Source organism: Zalophus californianus, chromosome 17 (genome assembly GCF_009762305.2).
Source record: "Zalophus californianus isolate mZalCal1 chromosome 17, mZalCal1.pri.v2, whole genome shotgun sequence".
In the NCBI taxonomy this organism is placed as follows: domain Eukaryota; kingdom Metazoa; phylum Chordata; class Mammalia; order Carnivora; family Otariidae; genus Zalophus; species Zalophus californianus.
The window spans coordinates 53237238-53255486 of record NC_045611.1 but is presented as its reverse complement, the minus strand read 5'-3'; the positions used below and the strand labels follow the sequence as shown (position 1 = coordinate 53255486).

Below are 18249 nucleotides of genomic sequence, written 5' to 3'. Positions count from 1 at the left end.
GGGAACCCACACCCCAACCCTCCCCCAGCCCAGCAGGGCAACCGGGGGCAGGAGCCCTGCCCAATGGGGACAAGAGGGGACAGGGCCTCAGGGGGCACGAGTGAGGGAGACTGGGGGGGGGGCAGGGGAGCAGAGACCACCGGAGGCCAGAGCCACGGAGCAAGGCCTAGAGACACAGAGGTGGGGACAGAGACCTACAGCTACCGGCAGGTGCCATCCCAGCAGCCCCCGCTGCGCAGGCTGTCATCGCAGCCCCTGCAGACCGAACCCCAACCCCACTTTGCCCCCCAGGAAGCCAAGCCGTCCCAGCTGAGGATTTATTGGCGTAAATGCAACCATATAAAAACATAAGTTATGAAAAACACAGTCACGATGTGCCCCGCCCCAGCCCAGCCCCCTAAAACCCCCTTCTGAGGGAGGGAAGGAGAGGAAGGGGGAGCCCCCAAACTGCCTAAGAACGCCGCAGCCCCTGGGCCCGTGCAGGGCCGGCCCGGCCGGGGTGGGAGAAGCCGGGCCCGCCTCAGCGCATCCGGTAGTCAGTGGAGCAGGAGAGCTCACACAGCTGGCCCTTGAAGTCCAGGTCAATGGTGAAGTCCAGGTCGCGCTGTGGGGAGAGGGCAGATGTGAGGGGGACTGGACATGGGACAGGCAGAGACCTGGAACCGTCTGAGTCAGGAAGCGGCCGCAGGGAGTGCGTCCCCAGCCACCTCCCAAGCTCCCCGGAGACCCCCACGTCCAGGCTGGGAGACCCCACGTTGCAGGTCCCACCCTCAGCATCCGCCCTCAGCCCTGACTCCCTGACTCCCAGCCGCGGGTGACACTCTCAAAGGCACCTGGAGCCCAGCCAAGCCCACCCCTCCAGGGCAGAGCTCGGAGGCATGACGGTCGTTCCCACACCAGCACCATTCCCATCAGTAAAGCAGTGACTCCCTCCCTCTTTTCTAGGAAGCACACCTCTCCTCCAGCACACTTCCTCCCTCACGGCAACACTCACTGGTCCCGACCCCACGGTCCGCACGCCCTCGGCTCCCAGGCCTCCTGGAAGCCAGGCCTCGCTCCGTGCTCCCCACCCCCCAGCACTCCCTCGAAAGGCCTGGGCCAAAATCGCCAGTAACCTTGAAGACTTCTGCCCTCAGGCCCCCAACCTCGGCCCCGGCTCCCGGCTCCCTCCCCGCTTCTCTGGGCCTCTCCTTTGGTCTCTTTACTCCAGGGTTTTCCAAGCTCTGTACTACTGACATTTGGGAGCCACAGTCGAGGCTTCTTCACTGTCCTGTGCCAGATGCTACTAGCATCTTTCTCCAGGTGTGAGAGCCCAAAAGGTCTCCAGTGACACATGTCCTCTGAGAGGGGTTGTGGCCTTGGGACACCCATTCCGGCAGTGCTCCCTGAGCATCACCCAGCCCTGTGCCCACAGATCCACACTCCTAGCCCAGGCCCCCCCCCCCCCGCCGCCCCCCCCCCGGACTCCAGGCCCTTTGTCCTCCCATCCACCTGGGGTCTCCCCAGGGGTCGCAGACTCAACCGAGCAGAGGGCTGCTGGAGCCCCAGAACAGGCAGCGATGCCCCTCCTGAGCCCAACACCCCCGCCGGCCCCGCAGCGCCTCACATTATTCTTGGCATTGGGCCGCATGCCGATGGTGCCAAAAATCTCCTCGCCTGTCTTCACGGTCAGGTAGTCCTCCATGTAGAACACGGTCTGCTTCCAGTGCGTGTAGGGGGACTCGGGGCCTGGGGGTGCAGTCGGGTCAGCCGGGATGCGGCCAGCCGCCAGGCCTCTTGTCCAGCCCCCACCCTGGGCCTCGGCCTGGCCCCTCTATGACCTCTGCTGAGCCTCGACTGGGGTCCACCATCCCTGAATCCCTTCACCCTCATCAAGCCTTGGAGAGGAACTGTCGGTTCCTCTGTTTCACGGGTGGGGAAACTGAGGCATGACCGGCCCCCTGGCTCCCCCTGCTGGTTCCTGCCCCCCCCCACGCTCACTGGTGGAGAAGCCCGTCCTCTTGTGGCAGCGGGTGAACTCGATGTTGAAGTAGGCCACGAGGGCGTGCACGTAGTCATTCCGCTTCACTTGCAGGCAGAACGGGGAGGTGAAGGTCAGGTCTTCCACCTTGACAGTGTAGATGTCCACCTCCTGCGGGACAGGCCCCGTGAGCCCCACTCCCCACCACGCGGCCCAGCGGGAGGCGGGGAAGCCTGGGGGTGCCACGCTGTGGTCCTGCTTCCTTCTCTCACATGGCCAAAGCCCACACCGGACAGTTCCTACTTCCTAGAGCTACTACTTCTGCTTCTGAGAATTGCCCGTTGCCCCCTCTCCGTGGCCTTCGCCCTGCCCGGGGGCCTCTTCACGGAGCTCCCTACCTCTGCCCCCCCACCCCCTGCCATAGCCCCTTACCCGACCTATCAGCCAATGTGACGATTTTAAAACACTGTCCATCAGCTCATGTCAAACTCCTGCTCACAATCCCTCCGACAGCTCCCTGGCGCCCACCCTCCCAGCTCCTGTCTTCACTCACTCCAGACCCCCTCCTCCTCCACCAGGTCTGGGCCACCTCTCACAGCCCAGCGCAATTCTAGGGCTCACCCCAGTGTCCGGCTCTGTGTGTGGACACCGAGGGGGTCAAGAACCGATCACTGCCATGGTACTCTTTATCAGTGGCCCAAGTGCGTATCAACTCGCTCAGGGCCTTGAGCTTCCTGCATCCAGAGTGCTGGCCAGCTCAGGGGTGCCCCCCTGGAATGCATCCCCCCAGAGCAGTGCCCACCGGTCTGGTCTTGCTCACTGGTCTTGCTCCCGGTGGCACCTGGAACCACCCACGGGGCTTGGCTCATGAAGCTTTTTAATGGATTTAAGTGGCTTCTCTGGGCCGCTAGCGCCACCTCTGGCCAACAGGCCAGACTCCCAGGCCTCAGGCAAACACTGGGCGACCTGATGTCTTGTCCAGGGTCAGCTGGTGGCCCTTCCTTGGTTCCAACCCTGGGGACACCTGGCCACACCCCCCCTCACCTTTATGAGACAGGCATTGGTGACCAGCTGCTTGGGGTCCACCACATCCACCAGGGGCTCCTTGATGGCCACGTCTTTGATGCAAGACATGTCAAAGCCGTATACGTTCTCCCACCCTGGGGAGGCAGGCAAGGAGGGGTGAGCCCATCACGGGCACCCAGGCCAAGCCTGCCCCGCCCCCCGAGCTCCTGGGGGGGGCCCCCCCGAGCTCACAGTGAATCTTGTAGTCTTTGTACTGACGATCTTCAATGGCTGTCACATACAGCGTGGCTCGGTCCGGGAAGATGAGGCCATCAGGGGCCTGCCGAGGGGTAAGGGGAGGGTGTGAAGGATTGGGGCGGGGAGGCTTGGAACACTGCCCCTAAACCCTGACAATTTGGGTCTCTATCCACACATGCTATCCGCACCCTGGTCTGAGCCATCTGGACTCCTACAATGGCCTCCTCACTGGTTCTTCGCTTCTGCCCTCACGCCCGCATCTACTCCCCACACGGCTGCCAGGTGGCATCCAGGAGCACCTAAGTCTCAGACCTGTCCTTCATAGGTTCTGAAGAACCTGCAGAACTCTCCCTGGCTCCTCAGAGAGGAAAATTAAAGTCTCACGGGGATGCTCAGGCCCCTCCACCCCTTTCCCTTCTACTGTTCTTCCAGACCCTCAGGCCACTCCCTGCTGTTCCTCAACACACAGTAAGAACACTCTTGCCCCAGAACCTTTGCACCAGTTCCTCTGTCCAGATGCTCTTCACCCCAGATCTCCTGCAGCTCCTACCCCTTGTTCAGGTCTCAGTCACCGCCCCCTGGGGAGCCTGCTCCCTGAGCACCTGGAACCATGGCCCTCTGGGCTCCCCCCATCCTTTCGCACTGCTATGGTCTTCTTCCCAGCACCCCAGCACCAGCCACCTCCTGACTCTGTCCCCTTGTCACTGTCTAGTTCCTGGTGCCTGTGACCTCCCACACTGGCTTTGGGCCCTCCCACATCTGAGCAGTCAGTCCCCTGCATGAAGTCCCCTGTGGGGGAAATATCTAGTATGGCTTTTGGCTTTCTGCCCAGGCCCTGACTGATAGGTGGTCAACACGTGGCCGAAGGAGCCCAGGCTCTGTGAACTGCTCCCACCCTGCAGGGGGCCTCACCAGCCACTTGTCTCGGGCGTAGAGCACGGTGTTGAGCATTGACTCGTAGAAGAGGCAGTAGCCCATCCACTCGCTGATAATGATGTCCACCTTCTCCACCGGAAGCTCTACCTCCTCCACCTTCCCCTTGATGATGGTCACCACTGTGGGGGCAGAGAGAGGCACATGCAACTGGCCCTGAGGAGACCCGTCCGCTTGCCTCCCCTGGGGGACAAGGACCTGGGGACCCCACTGGAGTCGCCCCTGTCTCCTCCAGGAAAGGCTGGGAGCTGCATTTGGGCATCTTCAAAGAACTCTGCCAGCTAAAGCCACATTCTCTGAACTCAGGGTTTTTTGGTTTTGTTTTTTTATTAGTATTATTTTTTAAAGTAATCTCTTTAAAGCCCCCCAACGTGGGGCTCAAATTCACGACCCCGAGATCAAAAGTCACACACTCTACGGACCCAGCCAGGCAGGTGCCTCTCTGTTAACTCAATTTTTTTTTTTTTAAAGATTTTTATTTATTTATTTGAGAGAGAGAGACAGCAAGGAGGGAACACAAGCAGGGGGAGCGGGAGAAGCAGGCTTCCTGCTGAGCAGGGAGCCCGATGCGGGGCTCGATCCCAGGACCCCGGGATCATGACCTGAGCTGAAGGCAGACGCTTAACGACTGAACCACCCAGGTGCCCCTGTTAACTCAGTTTTAAAATTCATTCATCACCCTGGATATTTTTAAGGCAGGAGCAGAAATGTATGGGTTAGATACTGGATGATAAGACTTTGTTGTTAACAGCACGGTCATGTTTTTTGAAAGGCTTCATTAGAGACACACACACACAGTAGGATTTATAGGAGAAATGACATCACAGTTGAAATTTGCTTCAAATGGAGATATTTAAAGCTCAGTGGTAGGTATCTGGGGGCTCATTATACTAATCTCTCTCTCTCTCTCTCTCTCTCTCTATATATATATATACACACACATATATATGAAATCTCTTTAAAAAAAAATCATTACAGGGGCGCCTGGGTGGCTCAGTCGTTAAGCATCTGCCTTCGGCTCAGGTCATGATCCCAGGGTCCTGGGATCGAGCCCTGCATCGGGCTCCCTGCTTGGCAGAGAGCCTGCTTCTCCCTCTCCCACTCCCCCTGCTGGTGTTCCCTCTGTCACTGTCTCTCTCTCTCTCTCTGTCAAATAAATGAATAAAATCTTTAAAAAAAAAAAAATCACTTCGGGGGCGCCTGGGAGGCTCACTCAGTTGAGCATCCAACTCTTGGTTTCAACTCAGGTCATGATCTCAGGGTCGTTGGATCCAGCCCCGTGTTGGGCTCCACTCTTGGTGTGGAGTCTGCTTGAGATTCTCTCCCTCTCCCCCCCTCCCTGTGCTCTCTAAATAAATAAATAAATAAATAAATAAGATCTTAAAAAAAAAAAAAAATCACTTCAGTTTCTAAAATGCTAGGAGCTTCCACATCCGGAAAACCCACCATCTTCCCTCATTCTCTGCCCCGGGAACCCGACAGGTGGGAACTCAAAAGCCACATGGCAACATCCACACAACTGGCATTTTTGACCCGAGCAACCCTCCTTTAATAACCTCCCAGATACACTAGTTCATACACGAGATGACACTGTAGGCGAGGGGATGAATGTCTCAGGGGCTGCCGGAATGCCCACCCCAGGAGGCCGACTGAGAGAGCTGGGGTACGTGCAGGCGATGGTCGTCATCGAAAAGAGCAAGATCATCGAAAAGAGCAAGAGCCTCTCACATCTGGAAATGTGTGAAACTACACAATGAGCAGGTGGAAGAAGTAAAGGGCAAAAGGCTTGCGTGAAATGCTATTTATGTCTAAGATATGCAAGTGAGCATGAAAACATTTACACGTGTACATGCCTGTGGGCGTAGACCTCTCTGGAAGGCAATGTGGGCTGAGCTTAGCAGGGCGGCTGAGAGACTTCTCACCACGGACCCTCAGGTGTCAACCCCATGCCTCTGCAAACTAAAGACTGCTTCTTGCCCCAGTGTTTGACGAGCGAGGCACTAAGCTCATGACTTTGCCACTCAATTTCTAAACCAGCAGGGCACACACCTTGTCACTGCCCGTTTTGAGTTCTGAGAAGGTGGGATTCTCAGGCTGCCGGCAGCTCAGAGCCCGTGGCGGGAGGAATAGCTGAAACTGTGTTCATGACGGCCCCCACCCCACTGCCAAGGGCCCCGGGGAAGCGGGAAATCACCCACTCCATCCCCACAAACCCATTCTCTTCCTGGGCTCACCATGGTCTAACTTGTTGGCTTTGACGATCTTCACCGCATAATCAGAGATACTGGAACACTCGATCTGGGGGCCCAGGAAGAAGGGAGGGTGAGACCCCCCCCCACTCCCACCCTCCACCCCCAGTCCCCTCCATCCAATCCCTGAGCCCCGAGGGGCCCCTCTCTGTCCCCAGGCCCTGGCCCGCCCGCCTGCCCAGGACACTCACCCCGATGACCTTGCGGGCTCCAGCCTTGGCAGCAAACATACAGAGGATCCCTGTGCCGGAGCCCACGTCCAGCACCACCTTGTCCTTGAAGAGGTGCCGGTTGTGAAACATGGAGTTTCGGTATGTGAGGGTGCGCACCTCATCTTTCAGCATCTCCTGGAGGGGGAGGTGGGGGTGCAAGGCACAAGCATGCCATGAGGGGGCCCACGTCCCCAGCTGGAAAATGGGGTGCCCTGGCCTCTGACACACGGGCGGTTTGGAGAGCTAGAGCTCAGTCCTCCCACTTCCTTAGTCCCCTTGGAACAAGTCATTTCCCTCCCACATGCCTCAGTTTCCCCATTTGTAAAATCAGACCGGATGGGCTAATCTCCCTCCCGCCTTGGCCTGATTCTACCATTGCCTCCCAAGCCCCAATGATCCTTGGCTGTACCCAGCACTTACTGCCCCTGAACTGTACACTTAAAGGTAAATTTTGTTACGTATATTTTACCAGAATTTGGAAGAGGTCTCAGCAAAAGGAAAAAAAAAGGGAAAAAAGTATTCAGAATCGCACCCCCACCGCTTTCTGGGACCTCGGTGCGAAAGGGTCCAGAAGCCCCGGGGCGCAGCAGGCGCGAGCCGCTGGGGGGGGGACAGTCCCACCGCCAGCCACTAGAGGGCGGCAGAGACCAGCAGGCCCTGACCTCTGGCTGAAGTCTCAGGCAGGCTCGCCCGCGCTCCCACCCCAGGCTCCGGAGAGCGCCAGGCTAAGCTCCGTCTCCAAGGCAACGGCTGGGAGAGGCGACCCCGGGGTGTGTGCCTCACACCCAGAGGGGCGGCCAGGCACGCTGCCAGGGGAGCAGGGCGCATGCGTGGGAAATTGAGTTCCAGCCCTCCCAAACATTAACCCCCTCAAGATTCAGCAGCTTTAGGAGCTGTTCACTCACCTCGTGAATGCCGAAGTGAGCGTAGGAATCAAAGTAGTAATCTTTGGACGTCATGTCCTCAGCATTGGGCTTCTCGCTGCTTTCTGCCTGGCCACAGGAGACCTGGGAGGAGGTGGATGGGAGCATGGGTCAAATCTGGGGGCTCGCTAAGGCCTCTTAAACCTCCAGGTCCCTACTTCTCCCTGGAGAAGAGACACCCCCCCCCAAAATCATACCATGGCAACCCTACAGCCCCCATCTGCCATCTTGCCTCTCCCCCAAACCCCAAAACCTTACAACCCCACTTTCCTCTTCCAGGACCCCTCCCCAGAGCACCATCCAGGGGAGTACCCCGATACCCCAGCCACGCCTACCATCTCTCCAGTCTCTCTGCCCCCGTCTCTAGCTCAGCCCACAGCTGGGGAGGGGAGGGGAAGGCAGAATTGGGGCTGACACGGGAAGGGCAAACGGGGGGGGGGGGGGCTGGAAATGGAGTTAAGGAAGTAGCCACAGTATTTGGGGAGGCCAGATGGGAGCCACAAACCTGGAGGGGGTTTGTACTAAAGTTTTGGGGGCACAGGGTAAACTGGTATGAAGCAAGAGGAATCATGGTTAGACCGCTAGAAAGGGCCTGATATGTGGCAAGATATATTTATGTGGGGAAGGGTCTCACAAAAGGATATTTACTTCTTCAAGAGGCGGCTGGAGGCTCATCCCATTAGCCAAGGTGGCTACAAAATTCTAGGAGAGAGTAACAGGGAGACAGGATTAGCTCCTGGGAGTGGCTAGGGGAGGGCCAGGCCAGGGGACCCCAGCTCACAGGTGAGGGGGTGTTTCCTGCAATTTTCCTCTTCCTTGGCAGGGAGTGGTGGCAGAGGGAGCAAGTAAAGAGGCAGAGCTGTTTCTAAAAGGGGTGGGAGAAGTGGGGGGAGAAGAGATGGGGTCCTGTCCCAGCTATGGCTGGAGAGATGGTGGCCCGCCCCCACGCTGTCCCTCTCTGGCCAGGCACCTGACCATACACACCTCCCCCATCCAGGCCAGAGGAACTGGCACCCGCCAGGTACACACCACCAGCTGTCGCTCCCCCTCATCATCTAATCCCCCCAGATTAGGTGACACTTCCTGACACACACCCCCATCCTGGGGTGCCATGAGTAGCTGGGGGGGGGGGCGCTGGCAGGATGTATCCACTGGGCATCTGCCACCTCTGCAAACAAGTCTCTTGTCTGAGAGGACCCCAGAAAGGAGGTGTGGCACACAGGCACCCCCACCAGGGTGGCACCCTGACCCCTAGCTCCTGCCTTGGACTCAGGAAGCCCCAAACAAAACCAGCCCGAGCCAACCTCCTAGCTTAGTACCCTCTTCCCAGGAAGGTGGAGTCCCAGGGAGACCAGACTCTGGACCCTCAAACCCCTCCACACGTGGGGCCAAGTCCTGAGGCAAGCTCTAAGAAAGATATTTCCTCCACCCATACAGACCCTGGTCCAGGAGTCACTGGCGTGACACCCAGGAGCTGCCTGCCCCCCAATGCTACAAGGTAAAAGGAGGGAGTATGCAGGCCCCGTCAGATTACATCTCTTCCAGATGCGACCACCCTCCGGGCCCCAAGAAGCACGAAGTCACAGACATGACCCACGGAGCTCCAAGCCCCGCCCCCATTCTCCCAAGCCAGTGAGGACACCTACAAAGAAGGGTGACCGGTAAGGGGATTTCCCACTGGGACCCATTTCTCAATTCCACTAATACCACGACCAGGCAAGTCCCAAGAGGTCTTGAAACAGCCCCGGAGCCAACCCCATATGGCTGCGCAAGAAGCCAACCTCAGGAAACCGTATCAAGCCTCCAGGCTCAGGACCCTCAAACAGGGCTGCAGGAAGGGGGAGGTCTCCCACCTTCGCATATGCGCCGGGGAAAGAAAGGTCTCCAATAGGAGGTAAAGCTCGTAGTTTATATTCCCCACATCCTCTTCCCAGCAGAGACTCTCCCTCCCCTCGCCCGGGAGGGCTCCGAAAGGGAGGTGGGCTTTGGGACACGCCCCATGAAAAAGATGTCCCTCCCACACACCCAAAAATGGCCACAAGGGGGTGCACGACGCCTTATCGGGAAGGATCTCCTTCAACTAGAGGCCCCCCCACCACCCAGAGGGAGGTCACAGGGGCATGCCCCATCCCCCCAGCTCCCAAAGCCCCTGGCAGGAGAGAATCCAGGCACAGGAAAACGGGGGCCCGGAGGGAACTAATTCTTCCTCTTCCTCTAATCCCAACCCAAGAATGCACGAAACCTGGACCGAAGCCTAAGCTGATGCCCCGGTATCGGGAACCGGGTTTTGGAGGGTCGAGATACACTGCCCCTCCCGAAAGACTCTTTACTTCTCGGAGGGACCGATACACTTACACCCCGAGGGGTACGTCGCGATCCCCGGGGAGAGGACAGGGGGCCTCCGAGGGAGGGTCGGAGCCTCCTCTCCGCCCCCCCCCAGGGCGCCCCTCCCCCGGCCGGGGGCGGGGCCTTTGTCCCGCACGTGGAGCCCGCCGGGCCACCGGGCACGGCACACCCCCTCCCCACCCACCGTGCCGCGGCCACGTGGGGGCCAGGCCGGAAGCGCCCCCAGCCCTCCTCCACGTGGGAGGGGGCACGACACGTTCAGCTCGACCCGGTGCCGCAGGCCCCCGAAAGCTAGGAAACCCGCACCTCAGGCTGTATCCCGGGATCCGGAGCATGCGGCGTCCCCTCCGTACGGCTGAGAGCCTTCATCCCCAATCCGCCCATTCGGCGCCCCTTCCCCACGACGGAGGCATAAAACATCGACCCCCAAACCGACCCCCACCCCCGACGGCGCTCCAGGCGCTCACCTCCATGATGCAGTTCGCGGCCTCGGCTGCCGCCATCTTCACCCGCACCTACTCCTCCTCCTGCCGCCGAGACCCCCCCCTTTCTCCGCACTCCCCCGGGACCGCCTTATACCGGAGGGTCCACGGCCCGCCCACAACGACCCCGCCAGGAGATCTCATTGGCAATGGAGGCGGCCCGTCTGAGAATATCGTTTGCTAATTGGGCAAAGAAGATGCCCATCAAAGTTGAGGGGCCCGCCCAGTCTGGTGTGCAGAGCCCCGCCCCCTTAAGTCGACGGGGATGGGAAAGACTGCCCGTCTGTCGCAAAAACCGCGACTGATGATTGGGCAAAGTCTACCAGAAGTTCCCGCCCCTGTCCCCCCCAGCACCGCCTCAAAGCTTCCCGGCGGGCCCCGCGCTAAGCGGACATCTTGAAAGAGAGCTGTCCATCACCAAAACAACCCGCCTCCTTATAGCTGCTATTGGCTTATCCTGAATGTGACGTCATGGAGCCTTTAGACAGCACTCGTCTAGCTGCTGATCTCAAGGAGAACGCGGCGATTGGCCCACGAGAAGGGAGGAAGGCCGGCCTTTAGGCTCCAGCGATTGGCTCAAAGAATAGTCACTCCTCAGCCATCCGGTGGATTCTCCCAGCCGGAGGGGAGTTCAGAAGGAACAAGGGAGCTTGTGCCCATTTACCTGAGGGACAGACTGGAGAAGTGAGAGGCCCAAAGAAGAGGAGGGCTTATCTGGGGTCCGACACAAGTCAGTAATAGGACTCAGGCCTCAAGACATATAACCACCTAGCCCTCTACCTAACTGTTCCGAGTTTTTTAAAGCCAACAACCCCACTCAAGCCACTTGGCCTTTGCCGGCTCCCTCCGCCTGCTGGGAACACTCACCTCCCTTTGCCTGTCAACTCCTATGTATCAGTCAGGGCACAGCTTAGGTGCTACCTCCTCCAGGATGCTTTTCTCCTCCTCTTGGAGAAAAAGTCACTACAGATCTTCCATAGTTATGATGGGGTTTCCTCCGCCTCCCAATAAACCCGCCCTAAGTTGAAAATGACATAAATTGTAAATTTAACCCACCTAACCAGCCGAAAACCATAGCTTAGCCATGCTTGGAACACTTGGGCCGTGTCATCCAACCCAAGTGTTGAGCATCTCATGTAATTCATTGAATACTGTGGCATGGTTGTATGGGTACAGAATGGGTGTAGGTGTATCAGTTGTTTGCCCTTCTGGTTGCTTGGCTGTGAGCTCTGGCCTAACATCATGAGAGAGTATCATACTGCGTATCAGGAGTCCAGGAAAAGACCCAAATTCAAATCGGAAGTATGGTTTCTACAGAAAGTGTACCACTTCACACCAAAAACCGTAAGTTGAACCATCTTGAGTCGAGGTCATCTGTCACTGAATGAAGATGAACGCAACTGGTAGAATATATCCATCACCCCAGAAATTTCCTTCATGACTCTTTCCAGTCAATACTCTACCACCCACCCCAGAAGCAATCGCTTTCTGTTTTCTGTCACTCTAATGTAGCTTTTTGTTTTCTTCAGCAGGAAGCCCAGCGTGGGTCTTGAACTCATAATGCTTCCATCATAGACCTGAGCTGAGGTCAAGAATCAGACACTTGACCAACTGAACCGCCCAGATGCTCCTGCTTTTTTTCTAAAATTTCATAGGGGCGGCACCTGGGTGGCTCAGTCGGTTAAGCGTCTGACTTGATTTTGGCTCAGGTTATGCTCTCAGGGTGGTGAGACTGAGCCTCCAGCTTTGGGCTCTGCACTGGGTGTGGAGCCTACTTGAGATTCTCTCTCTCTCTCTCCCCCTCTCAAATAAATAAATAAAATTTCATATGAAAAGAATTATACAGTATGTTCTCTTTTGTGTCTTTCTTCTTTCACTCAACATAATGCTTTTGAGATTCATTCCAAGTTGTTGCATATAACGTTGGTGCGATCCTTTTTATTCCTGAGAATTCCATTGTATGGATGTATCACAGTTTATCCATTGCCCTGTTGATGGATACTCTGGACTTTTGGGGGCTATTATAAATAAAGTGGCTATCCCATGTTCATGTAAGAGTCTTTCTGTGGATGTACATTTTTCTCTTGGGTAAACCTAGGAGCAGATGGCTGGGTTGGATGCTAGGTGTATGTTTAATTTTATAAGAAACTGCCAAAAAGGGGTGCCTGGGTGGCTCAGTTGTTAAGCGTCTGCCTTCGGCTCAGGTCATGATCCCGGGGTCCTGGGATCAAGCCCCGCATCAGGCTCCCTGCTCCGTGGGAGGCCTGCTTCTCCCTCTCTCTGTCAAATAAATAAATAAAATCTTAAAAAAAAAAAACTGCCAAGAAGTTTTCCAGTGCACTCTTATCATCTTGCATCCCCATCAGTGATGCATGAAAAGCCCCACATGCTCCACATCCTCACCAGCACTTTTCACGAGCAGTCTTTAATTTTAACCATTCTGGTGGGTATGAAGAGGTGTCTCATTGTGATTGCCATTTGCATTGTCCTGACCACTAATGTTGAGTGTTTTCTCATGTGTTTATTGGCCATCTGTAGATTTTTTTTAAAGATTTTATTTTATTTATTCATGAGAGACAGAGAGAGAGAGAGGCAGAGGCAGAGGGAGAAGCAGGCTCCCTGAGGATCAGGGAGCCTCATGCAGACTCGATCCCAGGGACCCAGGGATCATGACCTGAGCTGAAGGTAGACGCTTAACTGAGCCATTCAGGTGCCCTGTAGATCTTCTTTTATTAAATCTGTTCAAGTCTTTTGCCTAGTTTTACAAATGGTATTGTTTTCTTATTCATGAATTGTAAACACTTTTTTAAAATTAATTAATTAATTAATTTGACAGAGAGAGAGAGAGAGAGAGAGAGAGAGCAGGAACACAAGCAGGGGGAGTGGGAGAGGGAGAAGCAGGCTTCCCTCCAAGCAGGGAGCCCGGTGCGGGGCTCAATCCCAGGACCCCGGGATCATGACATGAGCGAAAGGCAGACACTTAACAACTGAGCCACCCAGGCGCCCCTGTAAACATTTTTTTATACAGACAGAGATGCAGGTCTCTGTCGGGCATATCTACTTTGAATGTTTTCTCCCAATCTGTGACCCACCTTTTCAGTTTTAGTTTTCTAATGTTGTCTTTTGAAGAGCAGAGGTGTTAAGGTTTTTTTTTTAAGTTTATTATTATTATTATTATTATTATTATTAATCTCTGCACCCAACGTGGGGCTCAAACTCAGGACCCTGAGATCAAGAGTCGTATGCTTTTCCGACTGAGCCAGCTAGGCGCCCCAAGATTTTAAGTTTTGATGAAGTCCAATTGATCAAATATCAGTCCACGCCTCATCTCTACACTATAGGCCGTGTGGGTCCTAGAGCTCTTTTCCAAATATTTCAGCAAGATTTTTTTAACCCTTTTTCCCCTGACTTCCATGTATTGGACCCAATCAATTACTTTTGCTCTGTGCTGCTACTAAGAACATAAAATTATAACAAACTATTTTTTTTAAGATTTTATTTATTTGGGGCGCCTGGGTGGCTCACTTGGTTGAGCAACTGCCTTCGGCTCGGGTCGTGGTCCTGGAGTCCCTGGATCGAGTCCTGCATCAGGCTCCCTGCTCAGCAGGGAGTCTACTTCTCCCTCTGACCCTCCCCCCTCGCATGTGCTCTCTCTCTCATTCTCTCTCTCTTGAATAAATAAATAAAATCTTTAAAAAAAAGATTTTATTTATTTATTTGACAGAGAGAGAGCACACAAGCAGGGGGAGTGGCAGGCAGAGGGAGAAGCAGGCTCCCCGCTGAGCAGGGACCCTGAGGGAGGGGGAGCCAAAGGCAGATGCTTAAGCGACTGAGCCACCTAGGTGCCCAACAAAATATCTTTTTAACACTAGGAAATAACTTAATGTGATTGAAAAGGAGGTGGCACTGGGCAGGGGGATACACACATACAGAGTCCAGGGAAGAGGTCTGAGTTGAAGTCAGAGATGGGGGATTTGTCAGTGTCAAATTATGCATTTTCCAAGATGGCAGCCACTCCCGACGTAGGGCTAATGAACACTGGACTGTGGCAAGTCTGAATGAGATGTGCTCCAAATGGTGAAGACTTCATATTTAAAAAAGAATCTACAGGGGCACCTGGGTGGCTCAGTAGGTTAAGCACCTGCCTTCAGCTCAGGTCACGATCCCAGGGGATCCGGCTCCCTGCTCAGCGGAGAACCTGCTTCTCCCTCTCTCCCTGCTCCTGCTCTCTTTCACTATCTCTCTCTCTCTCTCTCTCTCACATAAATAAATAAAATCTTTAAAAATAAACAATAAAAAAGAATCTGCAGTCTCTCATGAATATTTTTATATTGATTACATGTTGAAATGATTTTATTTTGGATACATGGGGTGGATAAAAGTTGTTAAAATTAATTTACTGGTTGCTTTCTATTTTTATTTTTTTTTTTAAGATTTATTTATTTATTTGAGAGCGTGAGAGAGAGCAGGAGCAGGAGGGGCAGACGAAGAGAATCTCAAGCAGACTACCCGCCGCTGAGCACAGAGCCCACATGGGCCTCAATCCCTGGACCCCAAGATCATGACCAGAGCCAAAACCAAGAGTCAGACACTTGAGCAACCAGGCCACCCAGGGGCCCCTACCAGTTACTTTTTACTTTGCTTTAACAGCGCTACCATGTAACATTCTAACTGACGTATATGGCTCACATCCTGTATTGGCCAGTGCTGCATTAGGCCACAGACCACGGAGTGGACAAGATCTCTGGGGAGTTGGTATGCTTACAGAAGGCACACGGACTTCTAGCAGGTTCTTGACTTGGGTCACATTGAAAATTCAGGTGTTGTGGAGAGACGCCTGGTGGCTCAGTCAGTTAAGCTTCAGCTCAGGTCATGATCCGAGCGTCCTGGGATTGAGTCCCGCATCGGGCTCCCTGCTCAGTGAGGAGCCTGCTTCTCCCTCTGCCTGCCACTCCCCCTGCTTTGTTCTCTCTCTCTCTGACAAATAAATAAATAAAATCTTTAAAAAAAAATTTCAGGCGTTGTGAACTAGGATGGGAGAGATTGACATCTCTCCCTAAACTGGAACTTTGTCCTTCCTTCAATTAAGAATGTGAGCAACAGGGTGCCTGGGTGGCTCAGATGGTTAAGCGTCTGCCTTCAGCTCAGGTCATGATCCCAGAGTCCTGGGATCGGGTCCCGCATCGGGCTCAGCCCGCTTCTCCCACTGCCTCTCCCTCTCTCTCTCTCTGTCTCTCATGAATAAATAAATAAAATCTTAAAAAAAAAAAAAAAGAATGTGAGCAACACATCAAAGTATCAAAGTAGCATTGGTTCCTGTGGCCTGGTCCCCGACATAAATCATAGATGCTTGCATGTCACAGGCCTTGTTGCCAAGACTCATGTGATGGGCAGAATTCTTTTTTTTTTTTAGATTTTATTTATTTATTTGTCAGCGAGAGAGAGAGAGCACAAGCAGGGGGAGCGGCAGGCAGAGGGAGAAGCAGGCTTCCCGCTGAGCAGGGAGCCCGATGCACAACTTGATCCCAGGACCCTGGGATCATGACCTGAGCCAAAGGCAGATGCTAACGACTGAGCCACCCAGGCATCCCAAAGGGCAGAATTCTAAGATAGCCTCCAGGATCTCTGCGCCTAGCGTGATATACAAAGGAGCAGGCTGACCTATATGACAGAAAAGATAGGTATCACTCTGACTAGGCTACTTTATATGGCAAGGTGAAGAGATTTTGCATATGTAATTAAGGCCCCAAATCCGTTAACCTTAATTAAAAGGGAGATTATCCTGGGGAGGCCTGACTTAATCAGATGGAAGCCCTTTATTATTTTTTATTTTTTATTTTCTTATTTTTTAAAGTAAACTCCACACCCAACTTGGAGCTTGAACTCACAACTAACCCCGAGATCAAGAGTCACATGCTCTACCAGGAGCCCCAGCTGGAAGCCCTTTAAAAGGGGCCTTAGCTCTTCCCTGAGGCCACACTGATTCTCCTGCTGGTCCCCACTGTGAGCCCTACAGTGGCGAGGAAATGAATTCGGCCAACAGCATATGCACTGGGCAAAGGACCCGCCCAAGCCTCCAATGAGACAGAAGCTGGGACTCTGATCACACCCTGGTGAGACCCTAAGCAGAGTGCTCAGCTGAGCTGCACCCACATCCCTGACTCACAGAGACCGTGATTAATAAATATGTGTTGTGGGGCACCTGGGTGGCTCAGTCAGTTAAGCGTCTGCCTTCGGTTCAGGTCACAATCCTGGGGTTCTGGGATGGAGCCCCATGTGGTGGGGGTTCCCTGCTCAGCGGGGAGCCTGCTTCTCCTTCTCCTCCCCCCTCGTGCTCTCTGTCGCTATTTCTGCCTCTCTCTCTCTCTCAAATAATAAATAAAAATAAATGTGTATGCAAGCTGCCAAATTTGTGCGATTTGTTACACAGCAATAACTAATACACCTCAAAATGTCATTCCTGCTCTACTTAGGAAACATGGTTATGAGACCCACCATAGGTCTTTTTAATTAGCATGTTAATGAAGAAGCACACGTATTATTATACCAGTAACTTTTATGTTAACATTGAAATCTTTCTTTCTTTTTCTTTTTTAAGATTTTATTTATTTATTTAATTGACAGAGAGAGAGACAGCGAGAGAGGGAACACAAGCAGGGGGAGTGGGAGAGGGAGAAGCAGGCTTCCTTCTGAGCAGAGAGCCCGATGTGGGGCTCGATCCCAGGACCCTGTGATCATGACCTGAGCTGAAGGCAGTCGCTTAACTGACTGAGCCACCCAGGCGCCCCATGAAATCTTTATTTCAAAATATAGCCAATTCTTATTATTTGTGGTAGTTTTGTCCTATAAAGTCACTGTGGACACTGACTTAGTGAACACAGAGCCTTTGTTCCTGGAGGAAATACAGGGTCGGCCTCCTGCCAGCCTCGTTACAACTTTCGTCAACCCATCAATACTTAACCTTATTTTATGTGGTTTCTGTTTAAATATACCTTATTGAATATACAGTGATTTGTTCACACTGAACTCACAGCCAACAGCACTAGAACTCATACGTGAACAGAGCTTATCCTAACAAAGGCACATCCCAGCCTTCTTGCTCTTAGGAACACTCTTGGGGTCATTTTTTTTTTTTTAAATAACAACAAATTTTTATTTTATCTCACAGTTTCTGTGGGTCAGGAATCCAGGTACAACTCAGCCGTTCCGGCTCAGTGCCTCTCACGTAGTTACAATCAGGCGGTGGTTGAAACTTGAGGAGGGGGAAGCTGGAGCAGTTAGCCAGGCATCCTTTTCTTTCAAAGCAGTCTCAAGGCATTCTGTGTATAGCTTCACGTGTTCTTTCCATGTTAGCTAATTGGGCTTCCTTACAGCTTGGTGGCCTCTGAAGGTTTGGCCTGCTTATGTGGTGCCTGAATGCTTCAAGAGTTAGAATCCCAGTGGATCAGGCAGAAAGCAGCATCACTAGGACCTGGTCTCAGAAATCACACAGCCTCCTTCCACCCCATTCTATCGGTTATAGCCAAGCCAGGCGTCCTCACTGATGGCAGAATATCTAAGTCACATTCTTTAAACCAAAATTGCCATCGCTGCTCTTTTAAATGTGGCAGAAGCAATCAATTTCTTCAGCACAAGAAAAGACAATTTTTACTATCAGATAAGAAGGATTCTGCAGACAGGAAATACACAAAAGTGCTCACCACCATCTTCAATCATAAAGGAAGCTTCCAGTAAGTGGTCGCTTCTCTGTTCAGAGAGTTGTTGCTACTCTCCTCTTCAATCTCCTGTTGAGTTCGTAGGTGTTCAGAATGGTTTGATCCCTATTCAGCTGAATTCCTGAGACCAGACGAAATCCAGGTCTCCTACTCCTCTGCCATCTTG

General features: G+C 53.6%; 1 protein-coding gene across 3 annotated transcripts; it reads right to left on the bottom strand.

Moving 5' to 3' along the window:
* Nucleotides 1-303: 303 nt before the first annotated feature.
* On the bottom strand, nucleotides 304-10503 carry PRMT1 (protein arginine methyltransferase 1). Of its 3 annotated transcripts, XM_027619926.1 has the most exons (11): nucleotides 10354-10457; nucleotides 8189-8242; nucleotides 7523-7624; nucleotides 6597-6752; nucleotides 6391-6454; nucleotides 4136-4278; nucleotides 3218-3305; nucleotides 3005-3120; nucleotides 1981-2131; nucleotides 1607-1728; nucleotides 304-604 (listed from the first exon to the last, which is right to left on the bottom strand). In XM_027619926.1, exons 1-11 carry the CDS (start codon nucleotides 10387-10389, stop codon nucleotides 521-523), a joined length of 1116 nt encoding a protein of 371 aa, XP_027475727.1. In that variant the 5' UTR covers nucleotides 10390-10457; the 3' UTR covers nucleotides 304-520. The 3 variants fall into 3 exon arrangements, with proteins under 3 accessions (XP_027475727.1, XP_027475728.1, XP_027475730.1); XM_027619927.1 differs by lacking the exon at nucleotides 8189-8242 and having other exon boundaries at nucleotides 10354-10503; XM_027619929.1 differs by lacking the exons at nucleotides 8189-8242; nucleotides 10354-10457 and adding an exon at nucleotides 7876-7894.
* Nucleotides 10504-18249: the final 7746 nt, after the last annotated feature.

Excerpts from the sequence above, each read along its gene's own strand:
- PRMT1 (XM_027619926.1), bottom strand. The coding sequence starts at position 10,389 with ATGGCGGCAGCCGAGGCCGCGAACTGCATCATGGAG. Across the intron at positions 6,455-6,596 it reads GAGCCCGCAAGGTCATCGGG|ATCGAGTGTTCCAGTATCTC; the intron begins GTGAGTGTCCTG and ends CTGGGCCCCCAG. Across the intron at positions 2,132-3,004 it reads CCAATGCCTGTCTCATAAAG|GAGGTGGACATCTACACTGT; the intron begins GTGAGGGGGGGT and ends CCTGTCCCGCAG.